The following is a 27,078-nucleotide window of genomic DNA, read 5'->3' as shown; positions in this document are numbered from 1 at the left end:
AAAACAAATAGAAAACCCCTTTACATTTTTTTCCTGATGGCTTGATCTAGACATTTATATGCTCATTCACTTGTTATTTAAAGTAAGTGTGCATTTCTTATTATAGTTCAAAGGATTTGAATGTCTGCTACCAGTTTACGTGAAAGCTCTTTATTTTTGTGCAGAGCATATCAGAGGCAGCAGGATTCGACACTCATCGTATCGTGCTACTATCTCCATCATCTTTAGTTATAATAAGAGGCCATGTGATGGTATTTAATTACTATTTCTTCAACTTAAGTACCCCATAAATAGAGAGCAACATTATTCCTGCAATGCATTCCTTAACAGCCTTTAAAAAAAAAAAGGCGCTTTCAACTGATCCTATCACATAAAGTCGAATAGCAAATTGTTACCAGTATCACACACAAAAAGGTTTAAACACATTTAAAAAGGGATATGTTGAAGATACCGTACATCACATTAAAAAGGGCAATGCTCCTCTTTATCTGGTGGAATTAAAGAGACATATTTGCTTATTGCTTATTTTTTCCTTTCTATATTTTATTTTAAAGTCTGAGACTAGTTCTAGTCCTTTAAGCTAAGATAAGAATATGTCTATTGACTGTTTTCCCCCCTTGGTCCTATCTCTCTGAACTGTAAAAGTTAATTTTTTGAAATTATAAGTAAATTAAAATTAAAAATATATATTTTGTTCTAATGAAGAAAAAAATTACTAATTTCTTTAGATGGTATTTTATAGGTCTGTGGAGCTTGAAAACTTTTCACCCACAGAAGTTGGTTCAATAAGAGATAGAACCTCACCCAACTTGTATCTCTCATTAATTTTAAGTAATTATTTGCCAAAGAAATACTAATGCTATCTGTATCCCTGCAAATATGTTAAAGATATATAGTATCATAGTTTTGTAACAGCTACACCGTAGCTAAGGTTGAGGTGGTGATTTCAGTCTATCCCCCCAGTTTGCTTTTGATCCTGTATCTCTCAATATTTTGATACTTTGCCTAGTCAGCAAGTAGCTTTGTTTTAAAATTTCTGATTTTGCATATATGGTGGTCCTGAATTGGAAACAGACAATTTGCCTTGTTTGAAAAAATAACATTAATCACATTTAAATGTAGCGCATGGAGCATGATGAATAAAACAACAAAATTATTGTTCATGCCACATTAGCACCTAGAGGCCCCACGTAAGCCCAGGGCCCCATTGTGCTAGACACTGTATAAATACATAGGAAAAGATAGCCCGTCCTGAAGAGATGTAACAGAAAAAGCCTGAAAGGGGGAAACAAAGCCACACAGAATGAATGCAAATTGCCCAATGGCAAACAGTATGTCAGAGCTGGAAACAGAACTGATGTCTCAAGAGGCCCTGTCCAATGCACCACATTGTATTTAGAAATACCCAGAATTTCTGCAAATATTGTTGTAGCCATCAGGAATTCTCACTGAATTTATAACTGGGAGGACTAGGACAGGCAAAGGATGAGGTTAAGACTTCGAGACTTTCCTAAGCAAGCTGATCCTCTAAAGAACACTGCGGAAGAGCACTGCTCAGTAACACTTTTTACCTAAGACAGAACCCGTTTCACGTTTCAGCCTGTAACTGTAAAATCAAATGGCAATACAAACACAAATCATGATATTAAAGATGCATAACATTGCATCTTGGGATGAATAATTTATGAAAGCCACAGTAAATTTTAATTGAAGGGGCAGCATTATGATGTTTGAAGCCATTGCACTCCTTGTCTGAGCTCCTTTAACATTAAAAGCTAAGCACAGTACGGTCCAGTGGTAGTTCAGTTACTGGGGCAACCAGGGCGCTGCCCATTCCGAAAAATGAGAAAAACAAGAGCAGACTGAAATAAATTTACCTTCACCCTATTCTGTGTGTTATTCACAGCTGTTAATTTAATATAATAGCTCTTCCCCAGATGAAGGATCTATGTTGTTCAGGCAGCTGCTCCAGAGTCCAGACTGCCTTGGCAATCGTAAGTAAGTGCACATTCCAGGACGGGGGTCCCAAACCAATAGCAGCAGAAGCACTTTACTGAACAGCATAGAGGCTACAGCAATGGTACTTTGAAAAGGCCCTAAAATAATGAATACATGAAGATTATTGTTCTTATAATTTAAATATAAATGCTACAAATCAGGGCTCCATTGTGCAACACGCAGTAAATACAGATCGGAAGTTCACATAGTTCACAGTCACATAGAAGAGACATAGTTCCTCATTTAAAATTTGTCTCAGCCTCCCCAGTGTTTAGGCCTGGCATCCTAAACTTGTATAGTTGTCTAGGATAGCCTTGCCTGCTCTTAAGAGCAAATCCTCCCACTAGAGCCCTGCGCAGATACAACGTTTTTATGTGCATCCAATCCACAAACAAGGTCCAAAGTGAATAGCCACAGATTTGCAGGGCTCTAGATATAAAATTTGGATCCACACCCAACCGCAATCCGTAAACACGGTCTGCGGAGGTGGATATCTGCAGATATAAAGCAGATATCTGCAGATTTGCAGGGCCCTACCTCCCACCTCCTCCATCAGTGGAAAGAATCCTCTTGCAAAGGAGCTGGTGTGGTACTGCATAGCTGAGGTCTGCAGCTGAATAGGGTTCTGATGATTTATATTTAAACTTCTCCTATTCTGATAACCTTACATGTGACATAACATTCCATATGCTGTCCATATGTGGAGCCATCATATAATGAAAGACCCTTGATGTGCACATGCTAAATCCAGTGAGGGTTGCTTAAGTAACCTTTTTTAGCCTGGCATTAGTAAGTGGCTTTCTTTCTTCCACACCCAGCATACACAGTCTGAAAGATTATGAATCATGTCCGTACGACATGGTGCACGCAATGAAAAGGCAACACTGACAGAAATATGGTGTTCTCTCTCACATATACGTAATGTGTGACAATATGGCCAGGCATGTTCTGGAGACAATGCATTTGGGGACCTAGCAGAGCTTGCCATACGGAAATATTAATCTTGGAAAACAGTCCAATAATTTGAGGAATGTTAACACAAGGCATTGTGAATTCCACTCCCACATCTAGCATTAAATACTGCATTGGCAATGGTAGCCTCAGATGTTGGTTATGGTTGTATAGGATGTACAAAAATGGCAGCTCCTCTGCAGTGAGCTCTGCAGAGTCGTTAGCCACCTGAGGGCCAATGGTAATTAAATAATTTCTTCCCTTCTCTCTCTCTTTTTTTTTTTTTTGTAGTTATGAGAAAGTTTTCCAAGAAATTCTACAAGAGGGAAAGGAGCATGTGTGGAAAGCCATATATGGTATTCTGGGGAGACGAAGAGGACAAAGGAAAGTGTTTACTTAAGTAATGTACATTTTTTATGTAACTTTAAGAACTTTTCCATGTAAAAACTGCAGAAAGTTAGAAGGGTTTTTTTGTGCTAGAACAGCTTGGCCTGAACTTAAATTGGGGGCTATGGTAAAGAAAGTTAGATTAGTAATAAATCTTTTTCAGATAACAGGAGGAAAGACGGGAAATAGGAGTGAAGTTAACGATACATGCATTCAGGAGAATTATTTCTCTTAAAGAAAGACAGAGAGATTAGGGAGAGCAGTTAGATTAGTGATGAGAACTGCAGGGCTCCCTGCTAATGTACAAGTTCAAGACTCAAAGGGCATGCAACCACTCTTTCTACTATTTTTGTCATGGCGGACACTTGACTGAACATGACTTTTTGATCTTAACTTCTTAGCCTGCGTGAAAAATAATAAACCTTAATAAGTTGCATGTGGTGACTGTGACTTAATTACTGCTTGACACCAGTATATAACGTTGGCGTAATCAGCATAAAGAAAAAAAAGTATACAGTGTGTTATCAGAATAAGAGCTCATCCATTTATTCTTGACATTTCATACTTAATTGACCCTGCCATCACATGCAAATCAGACTGAAGCAAATGCCATATTTTTATACATAGTGCAGATGAAAGTAATGTTAAAAAAAATAGTAGCCTCTACTTCTAAGAAGTTAATAGTGACACATAAAGAGGACTGTGGTGAAGATGAGGGTTAAACTGCTAGCAATTTGCTTGTCGACGTGGGGAGAAATCCTGGCCTCAGTGAAGTTGAAGGGAGTCTTGCCATTCACTTCATTGGGGCCAGGATTTTCACCCGTAGTCCTCTCCTCCTGTAAATTCTGAATAGAATTTGATTGTACTCAATAGGGATTCTGATTCACCTTGTAGTTTTGCTTTGTTCAGTGAATGTTATTTTTCCATAGGCAGTGGCTAGAATTTTTGTTTTGTTTTGTTTTGTTTTGATGTGGACATGCTGAACATAAACATCTGTTCATCACATAACACAAACCAAATCATAAACCCACTTTCTAAGCCTGTAGACATTAAGGACAATTCAGAGAAACCCGTCTTGTAGAAATTATGTATATTCTAGGAGTTTGTGCAGATGTTTCCTGGCTGAAGTTATGCAGCTGCAAGGAGTTTATTAATTATAAAACATAAAATAGATTGTTCTGTAATTGTAACTCTCTGGGGCTCTCATACATTTTAAAATTAGCACACATATATACTCAGGACTGGGATGGATATTGCTAGATTATTTATTACAGATGGACTCTTTAGCTAATGCAGAAAAAGGCTGGTCTTACAAATATCTGAAAGCTCCAATGTGGAATCCTATTAATATCTATGGTTCTATAATTCAGAATTGAAAGCACAGCTTGCAGAAACAGTTCTCCCACTGCTAGTGCTGCTGACCTCATCTAGGATGGACAGGTCCAGAATCTTTATTTTAATCCTATTGACAGTGCCTCAGTGGGAGTAATTACAACAGTCAGCCTCAAATCCAGACCTCCTGTCACTGATATATTATGATTTTTCACAATGAAAATGAACAGCAGACTGGGAGAATGAAAACAACATGGTCTAATGATAATAAGATTTGTGAGCCCCCTTCTGTATTAACCTGCTGCAAACACATGACAATTTGGCACAGGACATATAAGATTTGTAATCACATGAGTAGTAAAATATTGTTATAAATGGAAGTTTTAAAAGAAAAAAAGTTTCACTCTTTCACAACAGACTTGACTAGTAGATAGGCCCAAGTACTTTTAGAGTCAGTCTACTTGCAAAGTTTAGGTAAGTGAAAGCAGATCATCCTATAATAATTCTCAAATGCACAGTTCAATGGAAAGGGGGGTTGGGAAGAAATCCAGCAGCAAAGGGAGACTTTATAATCTCTGATCCCCTTTTCCAATAATTCATGTGCGTGTCCAAGTCATGACTAACTTAGACAGTGTAAATTACTTTTATAGTCAGAGATGGCATCTGTTATACCTTCTATGGCACCTAATATATATTGTGTTTTATAAAGGAACCCAGACTGTACTATTTCATTTATCTAACTCTATACAATGATAAATGTCTAGCTGAAAAAGATGTTTATTTTATCTTGCAAATGTTTTTTTTAACTGCAATAGTGTCTAAAGATTATGTATGTTTCAATCAAAGAATTATGTTGTATGGTTTAGCCAGAGTAAACATAAGACTTTTAATGGTGCATCAGCAATAGTGTGACTGACATATCTAAATAGGGCTGTCTTGCGACTGCATACCATCACTAGCAAAATGTTTGCTGTTGCCTGTCAGGAATCTCTCGGACTTGATACTCACCTCCCAAGCCTAATACACGCTTGTTGTCAAAAGCCTTCCTAATGTCTTCCCTGAGATGTTCACATACTGCTGTTTGCACACATAAATGTTCAAAAACTAAAACAAAGTTTAAGTAATACTGTGGGTGTTTTAGATTAAATGCAAATTCTTAACTATAAGAGGCTCCTTCTGATACATTGAAGATTCAAGCAGCGTAGCAAAATGTCAGATCATTTATTTAACTTCTCTAGGTGCAAAGAAATCCAACAGTTATAGAATAATACTTTGTAATGTTTTGCTGGCTTATATTTAAACAATCACAAAATATACAGTTTCTTTTCTTGAGTCTAAGTCAGAGAATATACGGTTTCACTATACTGCAACAACAGAACTTCTTAGAGTCTAAATATTTATGAATGAGAAGGCTATAATAAAGAATGCATTTAAATGGAAGTAAAGTGACACTAGAGCAGTCTTGAACAAAATTAAGTGCTTGGACAAATTTTACTGTTGCATTCATGTTACTATCTAACATTTACCCCCTACATTTTCAAAGACTGTAAAGATTTAGACATGTGACCTCACATTAACCTTCTTGGGAATGGCACAACTAAATCACCATGAACAGCTTTGAAAATGTAACATTTGAAACCTACAAAAATAGGAAAATGAAGAAAGGCTGAAACTCTGTTCATGATAACCTGCAAAAGAGGGGGTGGGGAAAGAGGAAAATAGACTAGTGCTTTCCATTTTTGTTTCTTTATGAAAAAATAAGGATCATTTTAAGATGCTCGCTCTAATGCTTGAAGTTCAACATCTACTACGTGCTCTCCTTGATCAGGGCCACAGAACTCAAGCACCTTGCAGAATCACGCCCAGAAAAAAGTGCCTAGAAGTTTAGGGTTTTTCCAATTTCTCCCAGAAATGTATTTTTCCCTGCTAGAGTCCACTGAAGACTCTATGGTCAACTGGAGAATTAATGGGCTTATGACATTATAAGCATGGAACAAAAATAATTGTTTTAACTTAATTAAATAAAAACCCTGGTATAAAAATGACTGAATTATTTAACATGCCTATCCTTTCAAAAAGTTGAGCTGGTAAAAATGTTCTGAAATATAATAATAAAATAATTTTTGGTCTGAATTAAATATTCTAATGACACAAAGTATCCTCTTGACCAGCACATTTTTTAATGTTAAGGTTTCAACAAGGAAATGATCAATTTTTTGATGAAAAGAGGACAAATTTGTCATGAAGACCTTTGCAAAGGATTTTACTTGTTTTTGGGCAGCTTTAACAGCAATTGAGAAAGCTCCCACCATATGTTTCTGAGACAAAAATGAAACACATCCCCCAGCCTAACATCATACAGGGCTACGTCTTCAGCCCCTCCAAAGAATAAAGTGGATTCCAGCACCTGAGCCATTCTTTTGGAGGCCCTATGCTTTCACACTGGCTCAGAGGGCTTATCCATGGGTAAGTTGGAGTGAACTAGGGGGAAATGATGTACTAAGACTCTCCCTTTCTAACTCTGTCTTGGCCCTCCCATTTTAGCTACTGGCCCACCCTTCTGATTCCGGAAGATTCTCTGATTCCACATCTTCATAGGGATTCAGAGCAGCAGAATGGTGTCTTCATGAGCAAAAGATAATATCAGTGGAGCTCAGGGGAACAATTGGCCCCTAGATTATTATGCTCTGACAGTAAAAGTTTTATGATTATATAACAAACGTTCTGGCAGATCATTTAAGTCATGCAGATTCTAGTCACTAGACATTGTTATAATGAAAATGAAACTAACTACACAAACGCAAAAACTTTCAATACAAATACAGCAAAAATGGCACAGTCTTGTTTCAGTGTATTATGCCGAGATTGTTGAAAGAAATAGCTCCCAAAGCAAACAAAAAGGCAATAAAATTACCAGTGAGGAAATCAATACAATAGATTATTTTCACCAGCTATTCCTTTGATCGTAGCTCAGATGAACAAAGTTGCTTGAAGCTTCCCAAAGAGAACAATGCACAAGCCAGCTACGTTTTGTGCTTTCCTTTGTCAAACTCCACTTCAATTTAAACTCCAACTCCACCAAAATCAGTGGGGCTCTGTGCAGGCAGAAGTATCTGCCCGTGCACAGGGATTTGTCCATGAGCAAAGCATGATCAGGGCCTTAGATAGCAAGCAGCTTGGGCAAAGGACTGTGTCGTCTTTTATGTCCTAAAGAGCACAAAAAGCACACTGCCAGAGCTCAATAAATAATAACTAGTAAGTAATAATACAATTCAATTTTCTGAAAAGATGAAAAAAACAGTAAAAACTGACAACTGTTAAATTTGTCTGAAGGCTTTAAAATAAACTACAAACGATCCACAGATTTCAAGGCCAGACAGGACCATTATGATCCTCTAGTCTGACCTGGATAACATACACCATAGAATTTCATCCAGGATGGCTGTAAAATATTTCTATTAAAGGAAGAAAGTTCAGGTAGAAATACATAGCAAGAGTGAAAAGTACAGGTTACCAAGTGGTAATTTCTAGTCAGCAATTGTTTTCCTAACACTATAAGCTCAATTTGAAAGAAAACAGGTTCTGCTGATGCTGCCCCACTCTTGTTACACAGCCATAGAGGCTGCTCCCACCTCTCCTTTGGGGGACTTCTCCTTTGGTGGCTGTTACTAATTTAGGCACAATGCTGCTGTAAAATATTTTCTCCCCTTTCCCAGGGCTGAAGTCACACACTCTAAAGACCAATACCTGTGGCAATTGGGTGCATGAGAATGATGTTAGAGAACACAGTGAACACTTGGAAGGTTTCTCCTTAGCTGATTGACCATCAGGAAGAAATTTAGAAGAGAGTCGTCCAGCCTGAAGTAGCTTTGACATGGCAGAGTCTTTTAAAATCAGCTCAGCCAGGGAGAGAGCCCAAAATGCTATTGCTTCCCTCACCCTGCTGTGAAGTCTGTGGCTGGGCCCTCCATATTCCTCTCATCAGTCCATAGATGGCTAGCCCTCCAAATATCCAAAGACATTCTGCATTACCTCTGCCTCCCAGGATACTCAGGGCAGTTACTCCAGGCTGCAAGGACACCACAAGCTTTTGAATCACTTGCAGTGGGTGGGAGAAGAGAGAGCCCAAGAACATGGAGATTACACCTCCGGCAGAAAAAACCTGTGAGAGGGAGCATGGGATTGGTTGAGGGAAAATCCGTGATATTCTCTTTGGGGAGCTTCTTCCAAATTTTTCTGTCAAAGGAGGTGAAGGAGTGAAGTGGGGGGCTAATGAAGGATGTTTTTCTCATTGTAAAAATAGCAGGGAGCTTGTCCTCAGTGCCCTGTATATATTAGACCTCTGCAGCTTGCAGACCCCAATGCACTCAGATACTCTGTGCCTCCATCCTACCTGTCCCCTGCAGCTCTCCTCTGGTTTCTCATTAGCACAGCTCTGTCAGAGCCAGGCTGCACTGGGGCTTTCCCATAAGGCAGTATCCCCTGAAACGCCTTGTGAAGGGAAGCTCCATTACTCAGAGGAGTTCAGTAGACCCTCAGGAATGGAGGTTGTTCGTAACCCTGAAACGTTCGTCACTCTGAACAAAACATGATGGCTGTCCTCTCAAAGTTTGCAACTGAATTTACAGCTGACTTAATACAGCTTTGAAAATTTTACTATGAAGAAGAAAAATCCTGCATTTAACCATTTAATTTAAATGAAACAAACAGAGAAACAGTTCCTTTACCTGGTCAAATCTTTTTTTCAAACTTTCCCTTCATTATTTTTTTTTTTTAGTAGTTTTAAGTTTAACACAGGACGGTATTGTATTTGTAGGGTTTTTCTTTTTCTTTTTTGTTTGTTTTGTTTTTGGTCTCTTCTGCTGGCTTCTGCATACTTCTGGTTCTGCTGGCTTCTGGTTCTGCTGGCTTCTGCATACTTCTGGTTCCAAATGAGGTGGATGGTTGACTGGTCAGTTCATAACTCTGGTATTTGTATTTCTGAGGTTCTACTGTACTTTCAAGAGTTAATGCACGCTCAGGTATAAACTTCTGAGGATGTTTCCCCAGAGTTGGCGGAAAGACAATATGAAAACTCCCACCTTTCCCCAAATTTGGCCCTGTTCTTTTCAGTCCTGGATTCCCATACCTACAGAGGGCTTCCAGCACTGTGTCTGAGGGCAATTGATCTCCCTATTCCACATGCATGCACAGATCTCCAGAGAACAAACTCAAAATTATGCTTCATTGCATGAAATCTCTGTCACAGATTGAGTTACAGAGTTTTCTTGAGAAAACTAAGGTAGCCTGTTTCAGGATAATTTTTTTTTTTTTTTTTTTAATTAAAGCAGTAAGCATAGATTTAAAAAAAAAAAAAAAAAAAAGGGTTTTGACACAATCTATTAAAATTAGATTTTTAATTTAATTGTAGTAATGCTTAATGACGAGCCAGCAAGAAATACATCTGGAGGGCTTATTCATAATGTAAAACAGCAGCAGACATCTCTATAGGCTTTCCAATTGAAATGCAATTAAAATAATTTAATTTCAGATTTTGGTTTCCTTTGAATAGTGACCTACTGTTAGAGTTCCAAGCAGAATATATCAGGAAGGGGAAGGGAGTTCCAAGCTCTCCCTCATAAGGTCATAACTATACAACAGGCCAACCTATCCAAGAGAAAGGTCAGCCTGTTGTGGCAAGGAAAAGCAAAACAGACCATCCTCTTCATCTCTGTGCTGGGAAATGGAGGACCTGTTTTAGGCCCCAATCCTGCGAACACTTATTCATGTGCTTAACTTTAAGCAATAGGTAGTCTTATTGACTTCAGTGGCAACAGTCACATGGCTACAGTTAAGGAAATGCATAAGCATTTGTGGGACCGGTGTTTTATGGAGGAAAAATTATGTAAATTCACTCTCTATGTACTCCACAACTAGACCTGATTGTGGGGTTTAGAGGGTATGGGGAAGGAAATAAAAAAGCATGTAACTTTTTCAAGATATGGGTCCACTCCTAATCTATTGAAGCCAATAGGCCTTTTGCCATGGAGTTTAATAGAAGTTTCATCAGCCCTACATCTCTAATAGTATAATCAAAACATTAAGTTAGATTAGGTTTTATTAATAATATGAAGAGATAAAAACAAATCTAACACCCCTATTTTAAAGAAATTCATTAAGAAGGACATTATCATGGTAAAGTACTAGTATGAAATGGAGTTAGAATACAATGAGAACAGATTTTTTAACCTGGGTTTGCTTCAGTCAGGCTATGGTAATAGAAAAGGTGATAACTCTATGATAGATTTATCTGCTGAAAGTTTTCATGAGGGAAACTTCCCAGAATCTCATAACTCTGCAGATCCAAATAATAAAGCAAGAGGCACAACACTGTGAAATGAAGCTGTGTCTACTAATTGCACACCCTGATCACAACTGTATCTTATAGCTGATAATGTATCAAATCTGCCTGGCTGATCCTGAGGATATGGAAATGTCACTTCACACTAAGCAGCTCAGAGAAAATAGGGAGGAGTAGTAAGGCAGTTCAAAGACAGCACCCATCTGAAATGATAAAGCGCATGCAGAGGAAAAGCAGACGACAGATTGTGAAAACAGAACAATCACAGATGGAGGCCAGGTGGGTGGGTCAAACAAAGCTTTTTTAAAAATGGTTTATTTTCATACTTAAACAGTTCCCTGTTGTGTAAATGTCCAACAAAGAACTGATAAGAAAATGTATTTGTAAATGTGTTTGAACAAACAAAATTTCTTCCAGTCAAGAAGGGCTTAGTTGTATATAATTAAGGGATAATGTGCAAGGTTGAAGAATATGAAGCAACACATGGCTTTTGCAAGTGATTAAACACCAATGCAAAGCGGAGGAGTTGGATGCCTGAAGAAGCATTTTAGTGCCAGCATGGCATCCTCTGAAGCAATGGACTTTATTCCTATTATACAAGACAAAAGGATATTCACCGAAGCGCACAAAAGATTATTTTTCTTGATTGGAAAGCTTAATCAAACTTTTTAGCTATGTCACTCTCAGGGCCAGGCTACAGGAAGTAATTTTTCAAGGGCAGGCCTAAAAAAGATGGAATAGCGCAGAAAAAAAAATTGCAAGCCAATAAGGATTTCAGGAGCACTCATTGTTGAGGAAAACTTAACATTCTTCTTCTTTCTTAGCTGAAATCTTTCTTCTGACATCATTAAACATTTACTATGCCTGTAGCTTTGACTGTACTCTGAGACATTAAAAAAAGAAAAAACACCTCACTGCACTCTCAATATACTGTATTTAAGGATATAACACCTCAAACAGTGCAGAACGTGGATAACCCTATGCACATGAGGAGTACAACTAAGGAGGGACTATTCACTGGTTATGTGTGACTGCAAGACTGGAGCTTCAAATGGGACTACTCACATGAGTAAAGTTACTCAGGTGTGTAAATTGGGCCCTACAGACCTGAGCCAAGCCCACAGAAGTCAATGGGAGTCTTTCACTTTAGTGGGCTTTGGATCGAGCCCTGTGATAGTGCATCCAAATGGCTATTTATTTGAACACTGTTTATAGATTTTACTTGATAATTGCTACCATACACACACAATCTACATTGTACGGTGTGCTGTGGAAAGCTTTCCTTTAAAAAAAAAAATTCAATGTATTTACCATATTTTAGCATCTGAGACTTAAAATTCTGAAAGCTGATTTTTTTATACGTTGTGCCTTCCACTTCAACTTTGCATCAAAAAAGGGAGGAGGAAGCATTCTAATGACACTTTGATGAGGTAAAGCAATCAGAGATCTGAATTTGGGAGGGGGCCCCTTCACACTACATCTATTAGTTTCGATTGCCAAGCCAGTTCATAAGTTTATCTAACATGTGAGAATGACTCAAAGTCTTGTTTATGAATAATCTGCACCCCATGAAAGTTCCTTTTCTGAGTGATTACTCAGATAGCTACTCCATGTAACTGCTTTGAGACAAGAACTCTTATCAACTTTGATTTTTTAGCTCGCAAATAAGACATTTGTTTGGTTCACACTCTGAGAAGGAGCATGCTGCTGAGCAGGAATAAAACAGAGGAATTGGATGGAATTGTCACAAATAAGCAAAGAAAGCTGACTCACAAAGTAAAAATTGTTTTTTAAAGCCAGGTACACAGAGCTGCCCAACTGGCTTAACAGATAGATGGGGCTCACTTCTGCCCTATAGAACAAAGATGCAATCCCCCAAAGAGTTACTCTAGGACTATGGAAGTTCCCTAGCAGCTCCATAATTAAGACTGAATTTAGTTTTTCCTCTTAAATCTTTCAGTCAAGGAAGACAATCCATAGGAATCATTCTCAAATGTGGGCTGTCTTAAGGAAGAGGATAGAACACATCGTAGGGAGGCAGTGAAGGGCATGGCTGGAGGTGCACAGACAGGATGCAACGTTCAGATACTGGCAGAAGGCATTTTCCACTGCCTCTCTGGGCTCCACCATACATCTGTCCCCAGTCCCACTACACAGTCCAGTTGCCTGGCCCCAGTGGGAAGCCCAACTCTCTAATTTCATCCTCCCTCTCCCTCATGTGTCCTTCATGCCTTTCTTTAATTAACACTAACATATATTTTGATTCATAAAATTAATTTCAATCAAAATAAAGTTTACAAAAAAAGATGGAATAGGATTAAAGCAATGCGGGGGGAAGGACTGAGGAGGCCCACTGAGTGACAGAGAACTGGGGTCTGAGATGACAGGTGGCTTGGCACTCAGTGGACAACCCCACCTACTTGTTTCCTTGCCTACATCTATGTTCACCTCATGTCCACAACTTTCCCCCTTCCACTCCAGACTTCCTGAAGCCTGTGATGTCTAGCAGTAGGAATATAGTCCAACAGACCTGCTCATTTCAGTCCGAATGGCCCTCTGGAGAACTACAGGCTGCTCAAAGGGAGAGGATCTCTCCGTCACAGATCTGCAACCTCCACTACTCCTGAGAAACTTGCAGCTCAAAATCCCTCTTTCTCCTTGCTCCTTCATTAACAAGTTAGGAGATGAAGTGGAATGCCTGCTGGCCGCTCATAGGATAGCTGGGGTGGTTGAGAAGGAGGCATATGGTGATTGCATGGATGAGATGAATAAACATATGCAAGGCAGCTCAAGAGCAGAGGATGCTCCCAACTAACAACTCTCTGATCTCCACTACAAAGCTCCCTGGTCTCCACCACAAAGTTGCACAGAGACTTGCTGACTAGAGGTTCTAGACTAGTTTCTCTGCTACTCATGTCAGTTCTAATGTATATAGCTGACCACAATACACACATCCAGTTCCTCAAATACATTCAAATACACAACTTCACCTTCAATATCACTTGTTCATGCACAAATAACACCTTTTTTAAAGTTACCAGAGCCAGTAGATCAAAAACGGAGAGCACTGACAAATGAACAGTGGATCAATCTCCCAACAGAGTGCTTAAAGCTATCCCAGGCAAGTCATACCTTCCTCTGACAAATAACGGAGAATCTGTCTTTTTCCCTCCACACACACTTTGGTAACACTTGTATTGCTTTGTCATGCCAATAAAGTCACAGTGACTAAAATGAAGCCAATAATCTATCTTTACATATAGATCTTAATAAGTTGAGGTTGGTATATCTGAGTGTGCATGTGGAGAATTGATCATGTGCATTGGGTGGCTGGTTATCTGTTGGAACTGAGAGTTAGCTAGTTCTGGAGCAGAATCTCCTGAGAGGTTTTTTGTTTTGTTTTGTTTTTGGTGGTATCATCATATTCTTATGGACAGGCACTAAAACTGAGTTTGGTGTGAATGTGAACGTTGGCTTAGTTGGCAGTTTCTTTGATTTTCAGTGACTATTGAGTGAAAACACACTCGAGCAATCTTAATGTTAAATTAAGGATTTTCTCTGTGTGGTTATATTAAGGAAGAATTGAATTGATAGGGAATAATTTATATGTCACACCTTAAATGTGTAGGCTTTTTTGTTTTGTGTTTTCCTTTTATGAACTTTTGCAATAATTAAAAGTACACATTCGTTCAGAAAGCAAAACATAGGAATTGAGTAATAAATCACATAGAAGGGGGGGTTAAGTTATAGCATATCAAATCCTGCTATAGAAAACAGACAACAAAAAATAACACCGTAGAGACAACTAAGTATTAAAAAAACTGAGTATCTTTTAGCTAGCACTTATCAAAGAGAGTGTAATATAGTGATTCTTGGCATCAAAACAAATTAAACCCTAGAAAGATACTGTAGAAAAGAACATCACAAGACATTATTGATATTCAGGGAGCAAGGATGTATTAGGGATTTCAACACCTGAATCCTGTTCTTCACTTACAAGAAATGAGTTCTATTATTAAACTGTAAAATGAAAAAAGATTTTGCATTACAGTGTTATATAATGGCTTACCATTTTGATTAAATAAAGTTAGTAGAAAGTGATACCAAGGACTGGAAACCCAGAGAAGAGAATTTGATGATAAAACTTGATAATTTTCTATATGGAGTACAAGTCATTTTAAAGAAAGTAGGAAAAACTGAAAATTTCGTTTCAGGTCTTCTTTGTTTCCAGACCTCACTCATCATCGGATATTTGTTGTGTAATGTTGAAAAAATGATTATATTAGTTTTACTTACAATAGACATATCCTGCAAAATAGAAATTATTGGGCGTGATTTTTTTAAAAAGATGCATTTATTTTGTTAGGAATCTGCATAGTGAATATTAAATGTCCTGAAATTCCCAATTCCTCTGCCCAGAACCAACATTTCAATGTCATGTGGTAACTTCCTTAAAAAAATTTTAGCCACTGGTTTATAGCAAAAGTACCTCAAGCTAACATTAAGACAATTCCTATTAAGACTTGAATATATGCATAACTTTAAGTACACAAATTCCATTGATATCAATGGGACTATTCATGTGCCTAAAGTTAAGCACATGCATGTTTGTAGGATTGGGGCCTTAGTCTTGGCTGACTAATAGTTTCTTTAGAAATGCTAAGATTTTAGACCCTTCTTTGTTTTATTTCACTTATAATGGTAAAATACATTAGCAATGACAGAGTCTTAAAATGCACTGCTATTTTACTTTATGCTATGACATTGTATACTGGTCTGTCATTTTTAAACTGATAAGAGGTTGGAACAGGTAAAAAACGGAGATGAAGCCAAGTGCAGTTAAACATTACCAGTTATTATTGGCCTTGCAAAACTTCCAAGGCTTTATCACTATGGTACTATTATATTTTTAGAAAAGTAAAGCACTTGAATTGGTTGTTCCCATTTAATTTTCCTTTCAGTTTTGGGTCACAACATGCATATGGCATCTGTGAAATCACAGATGCAACAGCGACATATTGGACTCTTTGCCATCATGCACGTGGGGCACAGTAAGCAGGAAGCATGGACGGTGCTAGGTTGTGGGAATCTGTAATTAAGAGCCCACCACCACGTTCTGCACTGAAGAGGCTGCCAGTTCCTCTGTCTAACCATTAACTCCCTTGTTCAAATCACAAAGCATTTTTGTGTTTACCTTTGCTGCCCCAAAAAGGTACCCAAATCGACCAACCTGAACAGTGTGTTTGACCTGCAGCATTTAATTTGTTTGATAATGGCTGATAACTTTGCCAAGTAAAACAAAAACCTGGCTAACTGTAACATGGCTTAAGATTAAAAAGGAACACAAAACCAAACCAAAACCCTCAAGCACACAGGAGAAGGCCTCATCCTGCAAATTCCTACATGCTTGACAACAAGACTTTTCAGATGAGGAACTCTACTTATGTGTATTTTCAGGATCAGGTCCAAATACGTATCACAACCGTCTGAAAGATCCAGAAGGGTAGCTGTGTTAGTCTATTTTCAGCAAAACAAAGAGTTCTGTGGCACCTTAAAGACTAACAAATTTATTTGAGCATAAGCTTTTATGGACAGAAACCCACGTGAGTTTTGTTGTTTTGTCTGAGAGTTGTTTTTCAGCCACTTTTATTTTTAAACAGACTTCAGCCTTGATCCTGCTCCGCCGTCTCTAACTACCTTTCTACAGGTGCCCAAAGCTCCAAACAAATGGCTGCTAAAACCTCCAGCTCTGCCTCCTCGCACTTGCGCCCCAGCACACACCACACAATGTACATTAGCAACAGAAAAATGTGTTACATCAAAGTCTGAAAATGAGAGACAGTGTAAAATAAATGGAATTGAATGTGAATATAACTTAAGTAACACAGGGGATCCTGTATTGATTGAATCGGTTTTAATATTTAATTCATTGACACAACCATCTTACAGTTTGAATGAAGCTGCTATAGAACATCCAATTTACCACTAAAGTGGTGCAAAATATAGGTGCCTTGCTGTAGAATTTAGGAATACACACAGCTTGCATGCAGGGGTCTAGTCCAGGACTTTTGACCTTCTCCAAGATGATGTTTCTACAACATTCCTTGGCAGCTTGTCCCATTGTCTAATTGATCTTCTAATTTTTTCCCCCTAAAACCTAAAGTAAATTGGTCCCGCTGGAATTTAAGCGCATAACATCTTTATTTATGCCCACTGACAACTGAGGGGCTCAACGATGCAATGTCGGAGCTAGGATGGGAGCCCGCACTCTCAACCCTCCTCGACCGTCTGGGGGGAGACATCGACTCCTGTCTCCACCACACACCAGGGGCACCCAGTGCGGGTTTTCCCCGGGACGCCGGTCCCTGCGCACTCGGCCAAGGGGGGGACAGAGGCGTGGGCATGCCCATAGATGTTCAGCTACTACAACCCAACATTAAGATTCAGGGGAATTACTGCTGACCCTCGCTAGCTGGTGGGTCCAATTAACTCCTACCAAGACCTAAAGCGAGTGGGAAGGGAGGGCATCTCTTTAGGACAGGAAGAAGTAGATCAGAAGAGCAGGTGGAGGAAAAGCCCAAGGACAGCCAAGCTAAGGAAGGAAGATGAGGCCGAGGTTTATGTTGCCTTACTGGTTTTGATTTACCAATAAAGTCAGACTTCAAAAATGGAGTGAGTTTGGATATTGGCTCAGGGTCTGTGTGCTCTGCTAAGGATTGGGAAGAAATCTTGCCCATGTACATACACACCACCCTTCCTCCCCCTTTCCTTATGCATAAACATTTATGTCTCCTGTTCTGGTTTTATACCAGTCCTGTCAGGAGACAGATTACCCTATTGTTCTACTGGAGGTCACACAGCCTATACAGTCTTTTCTTTGTACTGCTGTGGACAATTCCATTTATTGTTTTATCTGTTAAATTTTCTGAGAGTGGTCTTAATTTCATGTGTTTTAAAATTACTCTATTATGATATATAAATACTCCAAATATTCTGGTGTAGTGAGGGGTAAGTAATTTTATAAATAAAGGTAAAATACCTCCTTCATTAACCCAAATATTTTCATTTTCTCTTTAACCACTATTTAACACCCAGGATCACAAAGTACATTATATAATTATTGTAGGTTTGTTTGTTTTTTAACTTCTCAGTCTTTGAAGATGTCTAACAAGTCTCTCCAATGAGCTACGGCTGTTGAGTTGAGCAGGTTCTCTCTTGAATAACCTATTTCTTAGAAGATGATGACCATGCTAATTTGAGCTGCACCCTCCTTGCTTCCCCTTCTATAACACTGGCCTGAATCTCTCTCTCATTCACCAGTGGGGCTTCTAGCAAAGTCTTTCAAGACTACTTTTGACTGCCTAGTCTTCCTTAGACTTCACTTTTAGTTTGTACTGCAAATTCCTTCATGTTGAAATATGACTATTATTCCTTCACTGCCCATCATGGCCTGCTTCAGGCCCCTATCCTGCAAGGTGCTGAGTTGCCTCAACTCCTAGAGAAGGCAATATAGCTAATCAGAAGCTATATATTCAGTATATTATAAAAGATGCAACGCACCTATCAAAAAACAACAACAACAACAACAAAAAAACAGGTTCAAACCTTCTACCTTGGCCTTGTTCCAATTGGTCTTCATCTGAGGCACACAAGTTTAAAGTGTCATGCAAACAAAACAAAAAAAGCACAGGAAGCTGTAATACTGACTTTCTTTTAAAAATACATATATTTTTTCAAATATGCAGGAGCAGATTCCCCACCCAGTTCGACCCACTTTGTGATGCTCAGATAAGGAAGAGAAAGCAAAAACAAATCCCCAGCCTAGAAGCAGCAGAGAATCTGCCCCATGAACAGATGGAAATTTGATTCATGTTTTTGGTTTGACTAATTTTTAATCATTAGTGAAATACCACTTTACCTGGACAAATTGCTTATACACGCAGTGTTTGTTTCGATACAGCACACTGGGCTATGAGGGGCAGCTTTCCAACCTCAAACTTGCTTTTCTTCATTCCCTAGATAAATACTACTGATGTTTGGTCATTTTTGCATTGGTAGCAATATAAACTGACTTGCCTCGGAGAACTGTATGTTTATGCTGATAGCACTAATATCGCCACAACAGAAACTGTGAAAGCTGCTGCCTCTTCTGACACCATCACTGCTGACATTGTGAGGCAGTATGGTCCAGTAGCCACGGCACTGGATTAAGAGTCAAGAGACCTGGGTTCTGTTCCTAGATGTACTACGGACATGCTGGATGATTTTGCCATTTCATTTTCCTCTTTGTCTTGTCAGTTTAAACTGTAAGCTCTTCAGGACAGAGACTGTGTCTTACTTGTGTATATATATAATACTGAGGACAGAAGGGGCAAGATACTTCTGTAATTAATACAAATAATTTTCTTCAATAAATATATACAGTTCCAGAAAGTGTTCCTTTATTTATAAAGTTCCTTTCTTGTTTAAAGGAAAATGTTGGTGGAATAGCAAAATCTTCCTATGCAGCTGATCCACTGAAAAACCCAGCTACAAAATAATTACTGTATTACTTTGAAATAATAACAATACCTAGCTCTTATATGGCACTTTTCGTCAGTAGATCTCAATGCTATAAACGTATTTTTAAATCTAAATATGAAATAATGAATTTGAAAGCAGCCATATTGTCAGTCTGATGGCATGTATGTAACAAGACAAGAAAATCAGAGCTGCAGTAACGAGGTAGAAAGCAGGGGATTGCCACATCTTTTTCAGTAAATGGTGTGTGTGCACACACACGAGCATGTCCACACACAGGAGGGGCTGATTTTGATCAGTCTGGTTTAATGAAGTGCATACATTTCCTACCTACAAAGAGCCATGAAAATTTCCTACTAGTCCCTGTGCCTTTAATTGTACTTTTCCGTGCCTCTGGCAGCAGCTTGGGTAGTCCTGTCTCAATTCATGTAATCAAAAGACATTGCGTTTTGGAACTGCCATTAGAATGACAGCTTCCAGGGACTGCACAGATTCCTAATTCATATAAAAAATGGTGAAACATTTCCAGAAATTGCAAAATACTTATTTGCATTCTCCTTGTTTAACCTACCTGCTCTGATCAATAGCACAATCTTCCAAGGTGCTGAATGCCTTCAACACCCAATGATTTCAGTTACAGTTGAGAGCTAGAGCACCACATGATATTAGTAATAAACACCTCACTCATATAGCACTTCGATAGATTTCAGAGTATCATTATCCCTATTTTTACAGATGAGGAAACTGAGGCATGGGGGCGAAGTGACTTGCCCAAAGTCCCGCAGCAGACCAATGGCAGGATAGGGAATAGAGTCCAGTATCCGGAGTTTCAATCCCATGCTCAATCCACTAGCATTCAACAGCTCACAGAATCATGCTGTAGTGCAATTTTTTTTAAATCATCTAAAGCTATAGTAAAAGTCATTGTAGCTTTCCTTTAAAAATTCATAATAGTATGAACAATGGTGACAGAGACAGCAGCTTTCATGGCCTCAGTTGTATCAAAATTAGTGCTATCAGCATAAACAGATTGTGTTTGACACACTTCTCCAAGGAGAGTCAATAAGACTCAGTTATTCCTGTCCACCACGCACTGATTGCTGATGGAGGATTCCTTTGAGTTGATGAGTAATGTCTGAAGTTATCTAACCATATTTTAGATATGAGCTCATGCATTATCTTCACCGAAACGCTGCCTGATAAATATACTGCTATTAATTTGGGAAATTTTTACTAAGCAATACAGTGCACTCAAAGTACTGTACCTACATGGCAATGTAGAAAAATCAACTTAAATATGATTTTGTCTGTACAGGCAAAATAATGATGAATAAAATGTGAATTCTGAATCAGGATCTTCCCACATTCCCCCTCTCTAATTTCCAGTATTTAGAGTCACAATGTCAATCAGATTCAGAAAAAATGGAATTCCAGAAAGCACTACAACCGTTATTAAGATGCTCTGTTCCAACTACTTATTAGACTCAAATAAATCTCGATGTCTATGTGACTCATTACAGTGAAATTAAATGAGAACAAAGACAAAAATGTGTATCTACAACTTTTATATCTAGCTCAGTCAAAGACAGCCACTGAAACACTGAGGTACAGTAACCAGCAATAAATTCTGTAACCTTTAGGAATATAATTTGTTAGTGTTTGCAATTTGCATACTTGATTAATCTTTATAACAGATAAAACCAACCAATGACTGAACTATTGAACGGCTCCACTCTTACACTTAGGGTTGCCAACCCTCCAGGACTGGCCTGGAGTCTTCAGAAATTAAGGATTAATCTTTAATTAAAGACTATGTCATGTGATTAAACCTCCAGGAATACATCCAGCCAAAACTGGCAATCCTACTTACACTTCAGCTAAAAACATTTTTCCCCTTAAAATACCACAGGCAGTTTAATTCTAAAATGTGCAAGGCAGAACTAAAAGCAGCATGGGTAACCAAGCAAGGAAGACTGATCTTACACAGAGCTAGTAAGAGTGTTAAAACATGTGGTTCCCCTTTTATAACTGCATGCATTGTAAAAAGCACAGAAGCTCTATGTTCACACCAAATCAATCCTCCATTTACCCCTAGACATTTTAATCTGTTTCCTTAAAAGGACTGGTGCTGATAAAGATTTGAAACAGAGACTGAATTAAGAAAATGACAGGAAGAAAGGATCCCTGCTGCTGGTAAATGGCCCTCTCACTGGGATTGCATTTCTTGAATATTCTCCTTCAAGGAGAAGAGCATATCAGTTTTTACACTTCAGCCAGGGAAAGCGATAGACTGAAATTAGAGCTGCTAAAACCAAACAGGTACTGTGAAATCTAAGGAAACACAGCACAGAGACCTTAAAAAGGGGGAAAGGGATACAATTCTCTTTATCCTTAGAAAATCGGCACATTATTCCAACTGAGCTGACAGGCTTAACCGTACTGCAGATTACAAGGAAGCTGAAGACAAATGTTTCATTCAGAAGTCCACCCTTTACAACCAACAACTTTCTGCACAGAAGAATAGTAAAAACACGTCTCTTATTAAGTTCAGTTCTCCGATTACTATGGAAAACACTTTTTAAAAAAATAGTTCATTAATGTATTGGCAAGCACTCTGTGCATTGTTCATAGCTACAAAATTCAAAACAGCAAAGAAGCCTATATTTAACGATTCATCCTATCTCTATTTAAATGTCTTGCAAAAAGTTGACAATTAATTTTGCTTTTCATTTCTGGTCATTATCCATGAAGGAGCTCCTGATACATCCAAAACCTTTTTTTTTTTTTTGGGGGGGGGGGGGGGGGGGGCGACAAAAAACCTTACATGTCATGGACTTCTCTCTTTTTTATTGTCTGGTATTACAAAATACATTTACCTAAAATAGGATCTGATGTTATTTAGAAGTTCATTTCTTGCTGATATTTTTTACCTGAAGTCACAAGTCTTCTATGACATCAATTAGTTGTCATGGAAATTATTATGCGGTAATAAACAGAATATTTGGAGTTAAATCCTGGCCTTTTTGCACTCAATGAAGGCCAGGATTCCACCCTTTGACTTTAGCTGAGAAACAATCAGCTGGAACTGAGCAACAAAGATCCAGTTTTCATGCAAATATTTGGCTCAATCTTCTACCAACTGAATCCAATAGGAGTTTTGTCATTTATTTCCATTGGAGCACAAGCATACATACACACACAGATACATCTGGGAGCATACATGAAAAAAATATTTCTGTATGCTATGGAATGTTTTTCAGACTTTCCATAAGGAACCAGTATATCTTTAAAAGTGACCTGAATATCTTTTTTGTGCAATCCCTGTAACTTCAGCAATGTGCTAATTCTCCAAAGAGGCAAATTAAGTGGGGGCATTCAGTATAAATCTGAAGGTTACATTTTTATTCTTGAATCCCAAAGCATCCTGCCTTGCTCTGAGCACCACCTCCTATTTGAGTAATGATGGTACTTTGTTGGTTAGGTTATGTCAACCTGGAACCAAGGAGCTGGATTAGGGGATGTGTGGTGGAGGGAGAGGGGAGAGGCAAGCGCTGGTTGGTTTTTTGGGTTTTTTTTTTGGTATTTAAAAAAAAAAAAATTCACGTTGTTTTGTAGATTTGAGGCGAAAATATTTTATCATTCTTTCAGATTCATAATAATTAGTGAGAACACCTACCTGATATACTATCGTATTAGAGAGACAAGGTGGGAGATGAAATATCTTTCATTGGCCCAACTTCTGTTGGTGAGAGAGACAAGTTTTTGAGCTACACTGAGCTCTTCTTTGCATCTGGGAAAGGTACTAAGGGTGTCACAGCAAAATAAAAGATCGAACAGATAGTTTAGCATCAGTAGTTAGCACATATTCTAAGGGATCATTCAAGGTGAAGTGGCCCATTAGCACCCCTGTAGCCATAGAACTAAAAAGGGGGTTAGCGGGCTACAGATTGTTGTAATAAGCCATAAATCCAGTGTTTTTATTAAGAGCATGATTTTTAGTGTCTAGCAAAGTTATGAATTTAAGCTCCCAGGCTCATCTTTTGAGAGTGTTGTGCAGGTTTCTTTTGAGGAGGAGGACTGATAGATCAGATGTAAAGTGATCGCTTTGTGAAAAGTGGTCACTTACAGGTAATATAGTGTTTTTGCCTTTTACCATTTTCCTGTGTGAGCTCATTCAGGAGTGTAGTGATTGTCTGGTTTCACCCACATAGTTGCCTTTGGGGCATTTAATGCACTGGATGAGGTACACACCAGATGTTGTGATAGGCATGCATGGGACCCATGGATCTTGAAAGATGTGTTGTGGGGTGGACTTATCTTCATAGCAGTGGAGATATGTCTGCAGGTTTTGCATCTGTTGTTCTGGCAGGGCCTGGTGCTGCTTTGAGTTGCTATGTCCTGGTCTGTGGGAAGCTTGCATCTATCTGATGGGGGCTTGGAGACGTTAGGAATTGTTTGAATGTCAAAAGAGGAAGTGCAGGAAAGTTTTTTTCAGGATGGGGATCCATCAAGTATGGGTTGTAGTTTGATGATACTCCATATATGTTCCAGTGTAGGGTGGTAGGTGACAGCTGGGGTGAATGGTCAGAGGGCATTTTATTTCTATATTGAAGCAGGTTCTCTGATAGTATTTGTGTGGTCTGTTCTATGATGCGATCTACTTCTCTGGTGGAGTGTCCTTGTCTGGTAAAGGTGGTTTTGACTGTTTTAACGTGTGGATTACGGCCTTTCTCCTTGGAGCATATTCTGTGGTACCTGAGTGCCTGACTGCAAATACCAGATTTCTTGGTGTGTTTGGGGTGGTTACTGGATCTATAAAGGTAGGTGTGGTGATCCGTGGGTTTCTTGTATATAGTATTTGTAGAGTTCCATTGTTAAAGTTGATAATGATGTCTAGGAAGTTGATGTTAGTGTGGGAGTGTTAGAGAGTTTAATAGAGTAGTGGTAGTTGTTGAAGTTGCAGTGGAAAGCTGAGAGAGTTTAAGTCATCTGTCCAGAGGATGAAAATATCATTAATGTATATGTATAAAATAAAATATCAATGACATCTATCATTGGTTTTGTGGTGAAGTTGTCCAGAACGACGCTGCATATTATCTAATTAGCACTTACCTTAGAATTTTAGCAACAGAAAGAAAATAGCTGAAATGGAAAATAAAAAGCTGACATCTAAACTTTTTTAATCTGTTCTTGCCCTGACATGTTAATATTGCTCATTTATCACAGAAAAGTAGTGTATGTGCTGACCCAAGAATGCAACTTATTGCAAATGCACAACAGCAAGATACTAATAGCTGAGTGCTATTAATACACGGTTGTGAGAACAAACATATCTATGTGGTTTTAATGAGTTTAATTGGAATGCTTCTGGACACCATCGATACTCTTGCTGACAGGCACTATACACAAATATAATGCATTATTTGTTATTAATAAATAAATAATAATAATAAATAAATCTTCCACCTCTCAAGCACGCAATAGGCTATTAAAAAGAGGAGGGGGGGAGGGGGGGAATGAGTCCTCACAAAAAAAGAAGTACCTTCTTTCTCCATCCAAAAATGTTATACCACAAAAGGTTAGTTACTTTTCCCCTCAAGGGCAGAACTATTCTTCTTTGAAGCTCACATGGCTCTAGCAAGTAGTTAAGAGTTAGTCCAACCCACGCTTCACAAAAATTGCTGGCTCCCTACCTCGTGACGTGGCAGTCATCCAAAAAGTCCTACCCTGGGAGATGTAACTTCACCTAGTTGTGCTTTAGAATGTGACCATCCCTCCTTTCCTCTTCTGGGTTTCCCTCCTCCCCATCTCCTCCCTATAGTCTTCCTTATCCTTAACTCCATAGATTCCTATCTATTTCCCAAGGCATACATACTGCTGTCCTCACCATGGCATCTGAGCACCTCCCTGTGCTCTAGGAGTGAGGCTGCTAGAGTTCTTTTCTTCTGGTTAGAATGACTTCTCTGTAGCTTCTCCCACAGCACGGTACTGGCATCCTGCATCACAGGGATGTGATCATTGTCCCATGATAGACCTCCTCTCCTAGAGCCAACACTCTGCATATGGGGCACAATAATGCTAGAAAGATTTTCGGACCAGCTGTCACAGTGTAGCCTCCACGTAGCAAATGCACGTCAGTCACATGAACACACACACACACTTGAGATCTTTGGTACAGTCTGTTTAGGTCAACAGCCTCACTCTGATCCCACTTGCACCCATGAAAATCAGGAGTAACCTGCTGAAGTTAGAGGAGTCAGTGTTGTAAAGCTGACATGAGATCAGAATCAAACCCCGAGTGCTCATTTGCCACTTTAAGCAAGGGGAAAAAACTGACAGGCACTAACATACATCAAGGAGGGGAGGGAAAACACCGTACAGGAGAATGAAAAGGTGATACGTTCACTACTGCCAACATCTAGCATTAAAAAAAAATCATGAGTCAGGCCCCTCCAAAATCATGAAATTGGCTTAAAAGTCATGAGATTTTTAAATAATAAGTATAGGGTTCTTTTTCTTTGCCCTCTGGCTTATGAGCCTCTGAGGTACATTCAGGTCACGTTTTCCAGCTTTGCTCCTTAACCAAAAATGAAAGCTGAGATTCATGGCTCCAGGAACAGGGGCTTTCAGGGAAAAAAAAAAAACAACACATACAATACCACAAGACTGAGGATAATAAAACTGTGAAATTTGGCAACACTAACTGCGTTGTTAATCATGTGATTTTATGGCAACTCTCACGATATTTGGTGCTTCTCTTACGGTACATCGACATTTATGGTGGTGTGTAGAATGCAGACACTGCATGACCAGTCAGCCTGGGTACAAATAACTGTATAGAGAATGAGGCACAAATTAGGCAAGTAGAGTAGAGTGCCCTACATGCCTGAACCCCCAGGGCATATAACACAGCTCCCTGCACACCCAAGCAGTGCAAGCCCTGTCTACATTGCTATTTTGAGCAGAAAAAGGCTCTGGCAGAGGGAAAAGACTCTGACAATGGGCAAACTGTGGGGAAAGCTTCCAGCTTCACCCACTTCTGCCTGCCCAATCCCACCCGCCTGATCATGAAGGCCAGTAGCAGCACTCTGGTGGCTACTCCCATCCTGTAAACACCCGCGCAAGGTCTGGTGGTGCACACAGCCCAGAAAGTACAGGAAAGTGGCTCCTCATGCTTCCTTACTCCACTGCCCGGGTGCGCAGAAAGGCTCATAACTGTTGTCATAACCTTTGTTGTCAAGTTGTCCAGGTTAAGGCCTTTATATCTATGTGAAAACATGCACCCAATTAAAAAATAAATACAAATAAAAAGGAACCATTGTTATTTTAACGTACAAAGTGTACTTTGAAAATAGTACCAGAGAAAACAAACAAACAAAAAACAAAAGAGGAACTGTTCCCGTTGAAGTGAATTCAAGACTCCAACTGACTTCAGAAAATGCAGAATCCGGCCCCAAACTTACTTTCTTGGATTCTTTTTACCAACCTGTTACTAACCAAAACCAAAAGTACTTCTAAGACTCTCCGATATAAACCTATTGTCTAAACCG

General features: G+C 38.9%; 1 protein-coding gene across 4 annotated transcripts in view; it reads right to left on the bottom strand.

The window, feature by feature from the left end:
• EPHA7 (EPH receptor A7) overlaps positions 1 to 27,078 on the bottom strand; it is a 163,226-nt gene that overhangs the window by 98,457 nt on the left and 37,691 nt on the right. Inside the window, exon 4 of one of the 4 annotated variants that reach the window (XM_067530034.1) lies at positions 26,258 to 26,360. The exons of the other annotated variants lie outside the window; for them this stretch is intronic. Coding sequence (XP_067386135.1) covers positions 26,287 to 26,360 — 74 coding nt within the window. The 3' untranslated portion in view covers positions 26,258 to 26,286. Of the gene's footprint in view, positions 1 to 26,257; positions 26,361 to 27,078 lie in introns of those variants that run through there. 4 annotated transcript variants of the gene reach the window in all.

Source organism: Emydura macquarii, unplaced genomic scaffold (genome assembly GCF_026122565.2).
Source record: "Emydura macquarii macquarii isolate MOO-44397 ecotype Brisbane River unplaced genomic scaffold, CSIRO-AGI_Emac_v2 contig_3019, whole genome shotgun sequence".
Classification (NCBI taxonomy): Eukaryota; Metazoa; Chordata; order Testudines; family Chelidae; genus Emydura; species Emydura macquarii.
Note: the sequence above shows the minus strand (reverse complement) of the source record. Positions and strands in the feature narration are given on the sequence as shown.